At 34.5% G+C, this 11,577-nt stretch overlaps 1 protein-coding gene and 1 pseudogene across 1 annotated transcript; both read right to left on the bottom strand.

Moving 5' to 3' along the window:
- Nucleotides 1–458: 458 nt before the first annotated feature.
- Nucleotides 459–1,623, bottom strand: LOC148956285 (lysine-specific demethylase 3-like; the record flags this gene model as incomplete). The annotated part of the gene is given in 2 exon segments (XM_089090244.1): nucleotides 459–1,281; nucleotides 1,283–1,623. Coding segments are annotated over 2 exon segments (1,164 nt in total), but the record flags the coding sequence as incomplete, so codon positions are not given.
- On the bottom strand, nucleotides 1,567–2,495 carry LOC148956284 (lysine-specific demethylase 3-like; annotated as a pseudogene).
- Between the last annotated feature and the right edge of the window lie 9,082 nt (nucleotides 2,496–11,577).

Here is an 11,577-nt window from a genome sequence, read left to right as displayed (position 1 = left end):
GATTACGTGATTCACAACGTCAAATTTAGGTTTGACTTTTGCTACATTAAGGCCAAAGTGAAACTACGTTTTAAATAAGAAAATTTTAAATGGACAATATTATAATAAGAAGGACAAAATAAGATCCAAGTGACAATTCGGGTCCATTACTGCATTAAGGTCTGAGCGAAGCAAAGCATTAGATCAGAAGAGTCACTAAACAAATATTTCCAGTTCTTTTAAAAAGAAAATTAGTTTGCTCTTTTCGAAATTTACCAACAGAACTGAGTCATATAATGTGACAGAATTTGAAGTCGAAAGTGATTGGATTATAGTACATCATATGTATGATTGTGAGACAGAACAAAAGTTGCTTCTCTGGGGTATGGTGCCGTATTTGACTGATTTCGTTGCCTGAAACCCTGTAGTTAGTTTTTTACCATTAGTCTACAAGACAAAGGAAAGCCTTTGAGAACAACTCAATTTTCCATAACAGTTGGATTCTGTTGGCAAAAACTAATACAGTCTTTTACTACATGATAAAGTACAGTTTTCAATTGAAGCTTGTCCTCACGATTTACATGCAAATGAGAGAGGTTCCTAAATTCTTTCATGAGCTTCATGCAATTGCTTACATTTTCGGGAGACACAAAATCTTCTGCCACCTTGATGCAACTGTTCAAATTGCGCACTTGATGAGGAGCGCCAGCAGGTATGAAAATAGCGTCTCCTAAGCACTGGACCACAGTGTAGCCATTGACATTGTATTCTTTTCTTAGACGTTCTCTTAGATTGTAATCCAAAAAATTACTTTGGTCGTGTATGGGATCATGATTTTCACCAATCATTTTGTTTCTTTCAATGGCAACTTTGTTTAAAAGATCTCGAATTTTGTTGGCGTCATTGGCATGATAAATATGCCAAATTGCCCCTGGAATTGTTTTGTTACCCCTTATTCGATGAATCATTTTTGAGTCCACATGCTCGCGGTCTAGGCAGCTGAAAGACTCAGCTAATAGGTTTTCTTTTCGGGTGTCTTTTGGCACAGATATATGAACCATGACGTTAACAGCATCTGAAATATCTATGTGAAGATTGATTGTCCCGACTTCACGTAAAGCTGGGTGGCCATAGGCAACGTACATTTTGGGCCCCAAGTCCGGTGTGTTAAAAAAACCGGGCATTCTTCCTATTAAGTTAAATCTACCAGCTCTATGGGTATAATCCCCAAACGGCAAAGCTTCCATGAAGTCTTTAAAACGTCTGGGTGAAAACTCTGCAAAATCGTGTTTATCAGGCCATCTTCAGAAAGATAGGTAGACTATTACTATCTTTTGGCCTTTTGGAATACTTATTAAAGCCTTCCCAGAATTGAGACATACGTTCCATTTGAATTATATCTCCAGTTTAGCAATTGATGAGAGTGCAATTATTGAAGCCAAATTCCCTCGAAAACGACTGAGGCGTCCATAAATTTCCATTTAAATTCCTATGGATATTAGCAACAACAACCGGATTCCCTTTTGTCCACTTTTCTCGAAATAATTCTTGACTCTCTGAATAACGGTAGAGTTCTATTCGAAGAAGCTCCCCTTCACATTCCATTGAGTAAGGAACTGGAAATGTTAATAGCCCTTCGAAGTCTTAAGCCACTTCAAAGTCTTAAGGTTTCTGATCAATCAGAGAAATATCATTGTTCTCAATTGAAGATACACACTTTACTACTGCTGAACTGCAACATAACTGAGGAATACGTAATTGATCTTTCATACAGTGCAGGTATTCTAAAACCTTATCTAACGCATTTCCAGTGATAACCTGAGTTGGCATAAGACTTTTTTAAATGAGGCTTATGATTAGAACAGAAGAACCAGCCTCCAGAGTCCCGATTAGTTAAGGATTTTTATCTTCTTTAAATCTCTGTTGACTGTTTTCTCTGTAGCAGACAGTGCACACGATAAATCCACATTTGGTGCAAGTCCAGTGGAAATTGAATATGGAAGTTTCACATACATCACAGTTTTCCCTCAGCCATTGGACACGGGTTTCCAAGCAATTTGTTAGGCATTTGGATTTTGCTGCCGGACAGCTTCTTTTTCAGCTTGGGCAAAATTAAGAATTTATCTCCTATTTTCCTTAAAATAAATCGAATAGTCTATATTGAGGCCTAATATTGAAGCATTTGGACTCGGCAACCACAGGGAAAGATCATCTGGCTTGGGGTCTTTTTTTATATCTGGGAAAGGTGCAATAGAGAGTCGTCCGGATTTAACATATTTTATCTTTCTAAACCCAGTGAATCTGCAAACAAAGCCATTCGCTTGTTTTATTTGACATTCTCTGCAAATATACAAAATATGCGAATTAGATTTCAGGTCGCAGCAATTCCGATTTTGGAAAAAGCTTCCACTGCACTTACTAGTACTAACCCTGGCTGTTCGTCTTTTACGCTTGTGGGAATGTTTGTAATTTATACCAGATTTTCTTTTAATAGACTTTATTTCTTTCAAACTCATAAATTATCCAATAAACTGGGTATCATCAAAATCTTAACAAAACGATGTCGCTTGCAGGGACATAAGAAAACTTTTTGCTCCGAAAAATCAAATTAACTAGTAATCTTTAAAATACAAAATACTGTTAAAATTAGTAGAATAAAATATTTTCCCACTGTTTCGTTTTTGAATTTACGATGTGTAGGACAAAATAACTAAAACTCTCCTCTTTTCCAGTTTAGATGAGCGTCATCACATGGATATCACCGCAGCAAAATCCAAATGTCCAACAAATTACTTGGAAACCCGTGTCAAATAGACTAAGGGAAAACTGTGACGTCTGTGAAACTTCCATGTTCTATTTCGTCTTTTAATTTACTATGTATAGGAATCAATTATTTTTTCTTTCTAAGTTTCAACTCTGCTCTTTACTTTCATCAGAAAAACTACTTAAAAATAATTAGTTCAATCTAAGCCAGGGTCTTTGTTCTGGGTTTTCGGCAAAGGCAATTCCACTGGTTTACTTTTTTATTTGATCCAACGAACTTTTTGGGGGGTTTCACGCTGTTTCTTTGTTTAAATATTGGCCGTGTTGTCCTTTAGTATGTTATTTTGCCATGGGACGTGATCGTCTATTGCTAGGTTGCTAGATACCACTGCAATCCTGACTATGTTTCAGCTATATTCGATAAAACTTAAATAGTCCCCATTCATAATGAAATACATCAATCCTTTATCCGAGTTGCAGCGGTAGCTAGCAACCAAGTAAGAGACAATCACATCCAAATGCTAAGAAATATAATAGCCCATAACTCCTAAAAATTGAGTCAGATCAAAACAAAAAGTACAGCATTATAATCACCTTGTCTGAAACTCCTATATAGGAAACTTACCGTCCCTTGGCTTGAACAACAAGGGAAATATATTGGCTGGAAAATCAAGAAAAGTGGCAGCTACTACGATATTCTGCATAAATGGCATCTTTTTCTTTTTTCTCTTTTTTCTTTTCCATAGAAAGCTTGGCACTGGAACATCGTAGAGAGTTGTTCAATGGCTTATTTTAAAGGAGATGCTAGATCTAGTGTCATTTGTAATTATATTTTTTTTTTGAATAGAATCAATTTTTCCACTAAAAACTGCCTTTTTATGGTCAATCTTGATGAATGCCAGCTATCCTAACCACTAGTTACAATCACGTATGCTTACCATTGTATCGTCGGAGACTTATGAAAAATAAGTCACATATAAGACATGATAATAAATTCGTTAATTATAATAAAGAACGAATATAAAGTTATTATAAAAGGCACTTCGATATAGTTACATAAAGGATCTACATAGTTCATTATAAATGGGGACTATGTAAGTTTTATCAGAAATATCTGAAACCTAGTAAACAAAAAACTACGGCACATAGTAACTAAAAGTTGAGATAATCCGGGTTGCAGCGGTAGCTAGCAATCCGGGTTGCAGCGGTAGCTAGCAATCCGGGTTGCAGCGGTAGCTAGCAACCTAGTAAGAGACGATCACGTCCAATGTTAAGAAATATAAAAACCCATAGTTCTTAAAAAAAGAGTCAGATCAAAACAAAAAGTACACCATTAGAACCGCATTGTCCGAAACCACTGCATAGTAAAATTTCTTTCACTTGGCTTGAACAGCATTGTAAATATATTTGATTGAAAATCAATAAAAGTGGCAGCTACTACAACATTCTACCTAAACGGGATATTTTTTTTCTTTTTTTCTTTTTTTTTTCTTCTTTTGTATCCAGAGATAGCTTGGCACTGGAACATCGTAGAGGGTTGTTCAATAGCTCATTTTAAAGGAAATTAATTGGGTTAAAAATCTATAGTAACTAAAATAAATTATTTATAAAAGAGTTACATAAAAGGACGATCATTGAAATAACAAACCATTGCAGACTTTTGACTTAGTTAGCTACTTGATTGTTTGAGGTTCGTCTCTTACTATTTCAAAGAAGAAAAAGCCGTAGGCTTTTTCCTGTTTGTAATCATATAGCATAGAATCTGGGTTGCAGCGGTAGCTAGCATTACATATTACATAAAGGACTGATATAGTTAATCATCCGGGTTGCAGAGGTAGCTAGCAACCTAGTAAGAGACGATCACCTCCAATGTTAAGAAATATAAGACCCCCCAACTCCTAAAAAAAAGAGTCAGATCAAAACAAAAAGTACACCATTAGAACCGCCTTGTCCGAATCCTCTATAAAGGAAACTTACCGCCCTTTGGCTTGAATAACAAAGAAAATATATTGGTTTGAAAATCAAGAAAATTGACTTTTACCACGTTATTCTCCACAAACGGGATATTTTTTTCTTTCCGCTTTTTTTCCCTCCTCAGCTAGCTGGGCACTGGAAAATCATAGAGAGCTGTATAATAGCTCATTTTAAAGGCAATTGCAACATCTAGTGCCTTTTGTAATTAAAAATAAAATACTTTTTAAAGTAGAATCAATTTTGTCCAAAAAATTGCAGTTTTGATGTATTTTCATGCTGAAGTCTTTTTAAAGTTATTTGAATTTTTAAGCAGTCAAACAGTTCATGGTAATGAACTCTATAGTAAGTAATAATAGCTACTTGTCTCAATAGTAACCGAAACTCCTGGAACCAAAATTTTCTTTTTTGGCTTAATTGCTAAAATTATTATATAAACTGCAAAAATATTTATGATGCCTAATCAGTAATAGTAAGTTCTTAATTTAAACAACAAAAATACATGAAAATTTATAATTAGTTTTACTTTTTGTCTCCTGGAAGAAAAATTTTTTTCAACTCAGTTCAAAGTTGTTATTGTATCGTGGAACCAAACTTTTTTTGGTTTGTAACCCGTAAAGTACGTATCTCCATATTATCCGGGTTGCAGCGGTAGCTAGCAACCTAGTAAGAGACGATCACCTCCAATGTTAAGCAATATAAAACCCCAAAACTCCTAAAAAAAGAGTCAGATCAAAACAAAAAGTACACCATTAGAACCGCCTTGTCCGAAACCCCTATAAAGGAGACTTACCGCTCTTTGGCTTGATCCGGGTTGCAGCGGTAGCTAGCAACCTAGTAAGAGACGATCACCTCCAATGTTAAGAAATATAAAACCCCCCAACTCCTAAAAAAAGAGTCAGATCAAAACAAAAAGTACACCATTAGAACCGCCTTGTCCGAATCCTCTATAAAGGAAACTTACCGCCCTTTGGCTTGAATAAAAAAGAAAATATATTGGCTTGAAAATCAAGAAAATATACTTTTACCACGTTATTCTCCACAAACGGGATATTTTTTTCTTTCCGCTTGATTTTTCTCCTCAGCTAGCTGGGCACTGGAAAATCATAGAGAGCTGTATAATAGCTCATTTTAAAGGAAATTGCAACATCTAGTCACTTTTGTATTTAAAAATAAAATACTTTTTAAAGTAGAATCAATTTTGTCAAAAAATTGCATTTTTGATGTATTTTCATACTGCAGTCTTTTCAAAGATATTTGAATTTTGAAGCAATAAAACAGTTATTGGTAATGAACTCTATAGTAATAATAGCTACTTGTCTCAATAGTAACCTAAACTCCTGGAACCAAAATTTTTTTTTTTGGATTAATCGCTAAAATTATTATGTAAACTGCAAAAATATTTATGATGCCTAATCAGTAATAGTAATTTTTTAATTTAAACAACAAAAATACATGAAAATTCTAAAATTAGTTTTGCTTTTTGTCTCCTGGAAGAAAATTTTTTTCATCTCAGTTCAAATTTATTATTGTATACTGGAACCAAACTTTTTTTGGTTTGTAACCCGTAAAGTACATTTCTCCATATTATTGTCTCATAATTGCAATTATTTTAGTTTTCAGTCCAGAATCGCTAAACTTATTATGTAAAATGCAAAAATATTTATGGTGTCTAACCAATAATACTAATTTTGTAATTCAAACAAGAGAAATACCTGAAAATTTTAAAATTAGTTTTGTTTTATGCTAGGTTATAGATACTCGACACGGGATTTTGTGTACTTAATAATTTTAAACATTGAAAAAATATGGTCTCACGCGAGTGGAATCCGGGTTGCAGCGGTAGCTAGTATTACATTAAAAGACGATCATTGGAATAACAAACCATCGCATATATTGAACTTAGTTAGCTACTTGATTGATTGAGGTTCGTCTCTTACTATTTCAAAGAAGAAAAATCCGTAGGCTTTTTCCTGTTTGTAATCAGGTTTATATTTTATAATATTTCATTAAAGAATTACAAAAGGGACCGAAGTCTATCTCATAGTAACTGATACAACAAGGGAAAGAAAAAGAGATTTGTCGTATATATGACGTCATACAAGGTAACAATTGATTTTAATCCAGGTTGCAGCGGTAGCTAGCAACCTAGTAAGAGACGATCACGTCCAATGTTAAGAAATATAAAAACCCGTAACTCATAAAAAGAAAGAGTCACATCAAAACAAAAAGTACACATTAGAATCGCCTTGTCCGAAACCCGTATATAGGAAACTTTCTGTCCCTTAGCTTGAACAGCAAGGGAAATATATTGGCTTGAAAATCAAGGAAAGTGGCAGCTACTACAGCATTCTGCCTAAACGGCGTCTTTTTTTCTTTTCCAAAGGTAACATGGAACTGGAACATGGTCGAGAGTTGTTCAGTAGCTCATTTTAAGGGAAGTTATTGGGACTAAAAACCTTTTTGAATAAAACAGATAGCTTTAAATATATAATAATTTTTGTTACATAAAAAAATTGATCAGTGACGTAATAATCGTATTACAGTAAAGAACAAACTCCCAGCCCATAGTAACTAAAAAAAGATTATAATTTCATGTTAATGATTGATCAATGAAGTCATAATCGTAGGTTGTAGCCAGGTCGTCTCTTACTATTCCAATTAAGGAAATGTAATAGGCTTTTTCTTGTTAGTAATACAGTAAGGATTTCAGTAAAGCAACGACAATAATAATCCCTAATGACAGAAATGACGACAACAGCAATGAAAATGATGATGACGGTGATGACGTCAGGCTCCGGAAAAGTCTAGGGGTCATACGGTTAAAATAAAGAATGAGCTCTAGCGTATACTAACTGAAATGTTTAATATAAACACTATAACAGAAGTAAGTCTCTATGAAAAGTTGCTTCTCTATGGTGTAGCACCATATACATAACGGATCGATATATTTCATAATAAATAGGGTGTATACAAGTTTCAACGGATATAGCTGAAACCTAGTAAAGAAAAAACTACAGCGCATAGTGACTAAAACTAAGATAATACAAGCATCTTTGAAATGTTGCTTATCTGGGGAAAGGTGCCATACTGAGGATCGTGACTTACTATTTTACTTAAAAAGACCATCGTCTGGCGATGATAGATCAACAGCCTAGCAAGTCGCTGCAGCGCTTATGTCATACCAGCTTAAATGAATAGAGACAGAACTCAATGCGGCATTCACGTCATATTGTAAACTGCTTAAAATAGATTGGCCATCTGAGAATTTACATTTTGTGGCATTTCGACCCTTTGGACAAAAATTAACGTTTTGTGGCTTAGAGTGGCAAAAAACGCCATTTTGTTGTGGCTAGATCTTTTTTATTACTTAAAAACGTCATCGTCTGCTGAAGATCTGTCAAAAACTTTAATAATCACTTTTGTGTTTACGCTGTTATCAGGTGACTTCTTATAAATAAATCCGGATCTCAGTCCATTTTTCAAGATGGGAGGGGGAGGGGGCTCAATACCTCCTGTTCGCGTTTATAGATTATGAAAGATCGATTTATTCAATTAGAATTTATATTATCCTGGATGTTGATCATTACTGGCAAAAAAGATGCTGTTTTGTAGCACAAAATGAAAGAAAATACCACTTTTCTGTGGCACGATCTCTTTTGTTGCTAAGAACAGCTCTATATATGGTAATGTCCTTTCAAATAACCCATCTCCCAACATTCTAAAAGTACAGGCTTGATACAAACACCTCTGGGGGAAAAGGAGACACATCTGTGCTTCCAGTGCAAAGTGATTTACCTTGTTCTTCAAGAAAGATGGGGCTGTAATTCTCCTGCATAAGGTTTTTGACCATAGTGATTCCAATGAGGTGCTTCTTCATTTTGATCTGATCCGGGTTGCAGCGGTAGCTAGCAACCTAGTAAGAGACGATCACGTCCAATGTTAAGAAATATAAAAACCCATAGTTCCTAAAAAAGGAGTCAGATCAAAACAAAAAGTACCCCATTAGAACTGCCTTGTCCGAAACCACTGTATAGTAAAATTTCTAACCCTTTGCTTGAAGAGCAAGGGAAATATATTAGCTTGAAAATCGAGAAAAGTTGCATCTTGTACAGAATTCTGCCTAAACAGGATATTTTTTTTTTCTTTGTATCCAGAGATAGATTGGTACAGGATCATTATAGATAGTTGTACAATAGCACATTTTAAAGGAAATTAATTGGGTTAAAAATCTATAGTAACTAAAATAAATTATTTCTAAAAGAGAATAAATTTTTCCACCAAAAACTGCATTTTTGATGTCTTTTCACACTGCAGTCTTTCAAACATAATCGTATACCAGCGGTAAGATTTGAACCCACGCTTCCGAAGAGACTGGTGGGTAACACCAGTGCCTTGGACCACTCGGCCAGGCTGCCTCTCATAAATAAATATATATGCGAATTTGGGTTGCAGCAGTAGCTAGCAACCTAGTAAGAGACGATCAGTCCAATGCTAAGAAATATAAAAACCCAAAACTCCTAAAAATAGAGTCAGATCAAAATTTATATTAAAAGACGATCATTAGAAGAACAAACAGTAGTCTATATTGGACTTCGTTAGCAACCTGATTCTTTAAGGTTTCCGGGTTGCAGAGGTAGCTTGCAACCTAGTAAGAGACGGTCACGTCCAATACAAAGAAATACAATAGCCCATAACTCCTAAAAATAGAGTCAGATCGAAACACAAAGTATACTATTAGAACCGCCTTGTCCAAAATTTCTATATAGGAAACTTTAAAGTCTGTTAGTTTGAAAAACAAACTATAATAAAAACGAACTCTAGCCTACAGTAACTGGATCTGGGTTTTATGTTAATTGAATTACAAAATTAATATTATTGCTCAGACACCATAAATATTTTTGCACTTTACATAATAATTTAAATAACAGACGAACCTCAAAGTCAGGCAGCTAACGTCCATTCAAAAGATGATTTTACAATCTTAACTTTCAGTTACTATGTGCCGTGGTTTGTTCTTTACTAAGTTTTTAACTATATCCGATGAAACTAGCATAGGCTCCATTTATAATGAACTGTATCGGTACTTTGTGTAAGTATTCCTTTTCGATATTGTCTCAAAATGCATATTCTTTAATAATTTATAAGCATTGGTGGCTCAGTCAATAGAGCTTAGCTTTTATAATCCTAAGATCTTAAGTTCAAACCTCACCCAGGGTAGCTTTTCTTTTAACTATAAATGGATGATGCTGGTTTCTAGGAAAGTAAGGCTTTATTACAAACTTTTACTATTGTTTTAGTTACTTTTACATTTACTATCTTACTTGTTTCAGTTACTATTGAGCCGGGTGGCCTTTTACTCACAGATCGTTATTTATTATTATGTCTTATATATAATCCTTTATGCAATTAAATAAAAAAAAAAGTTTTTTAAACTGAAAGTAAGGAGCGACATTAAAACTTAAAACAAACAGAAATTATTCCGTATATGAAAGGGGCTGTCCGCTCCTCAAAGCCTCGCTCTTTACGCTAAAGTTTTTTATTGTTTTAAAAAATAAAGTTGTGAGACAGTCAAACTTTAGCGTAAAGAGCGAGGAGTTGAGGAGGGGACAGCCCCTTTCATATACGGAATAATTTCTGTTCGTTTTAAGTTTTAATGTCGCTCCTTACTTTAAGTTTAAAAAACCAGTTTTTTTATATTTAATTTCTGATCGTTTTTTAGTTAATACAGTTTTTATTGTGGGTCGCCTTTATTGAATAAGTAAACAAAATTTCTCTCAATTTGTTTGAAAAGTACCCCTTAATAACGAAGGCCGTTAGTTAGAATAAATAGCTCTTATGGAAGTACTAAAAAATCTTTGGCTTAAAGAGCGAGGCATTGACGAGAAGGTCAACCCAATCATATAGCTAATATTTTTTATTCGTTTTAACTTTTGATGTTGCTCCTTACTTTCAGCTTAAAAACCTTTTTCCTTTTATTTAGTCTCAGATTTTTTTTTTTTAATAATGATGGGATATCTGGCGCCCCCTTCATAGCAATGTCCCTTCCCCCATGAAAACTTCCTTCATGAAAAGATCCTCCCATATAACCCCCGACCCACCCCCACCCCCATATCACTAAACGTGATGAAACTTATATGTTTGAAATCAGCATTAAAATCTAATTCTTTTGATGTACATATTTGTATCAAAATACCGTTTTCTAGAGTTTCGGTTACCATTGAGCCGGGTCGCTCCTTACTTACAGTTCGTTACCACGAACTGTTTGAAAAATATTACAAACAGGAAAAAGCCAATGGCTTTTTCTTATTTGGTAAAGCAAGAGACAAACCTCGAGAATTCAGGCAGCTAACTTCCATTCAAAAGATGGTTTTACCATCTTAACTTTTAGTTACTTCGTGCCGTTGTTTGTTCTTTACTAGGTTTTCAGCTATATCCAATAAAACTAACATAGTCCCCATTTATATTGAAATGTAACGGTCCTTTATGTAAGTAACTCTTTTTCGATACTGTCTCAAGGTGTATATTCTTTCATAATACACGAGCGTTGGTGGCTCAGTTAGTAGAGTGTAGGTCTTATGATCCTAAGGTCTTGTGTTTGAACCCCACCCAGGGGAACTTTCGCTGTTAATTACAAATGGTTGATACTGGTTTCTAGGAAAGTAAGGTTTTATTACAAACTTTTACATCTCCTAGTAATAATCAGTTATTATAGGATTTACTATTCGTTCTTTACTTTAACCGCTGCAACCCGGATTAACGCATTTATTATCATGTCTTATATGTAACTTATTTTTCATAAGTGTCCGATGGTATAATGGTAAGCATACATGCTTGTAACTAGTGGTTAGGATAGCTGGCATT

This window comes from Artemia sp. Qi Xiang Cuo, chromosome 1, assembly GCF_049724085.1.
Source record: "Artemia sp. Qi Xiang Cuo chromosome 1, ASM4972408v1, whole genome shotgun sequence".
Classification (NCBI taxonomy): domain Eukaryota; kingdom Metazoa; phylum Arthropoda; class Branchiopoda; order Anostraca; family Artemiidae; genus Artemia; species Artemia sp. Qi Xiang Cuo.
This window is presented reverse-complemented; position numbering and strand designations above follow the sequence as displayed.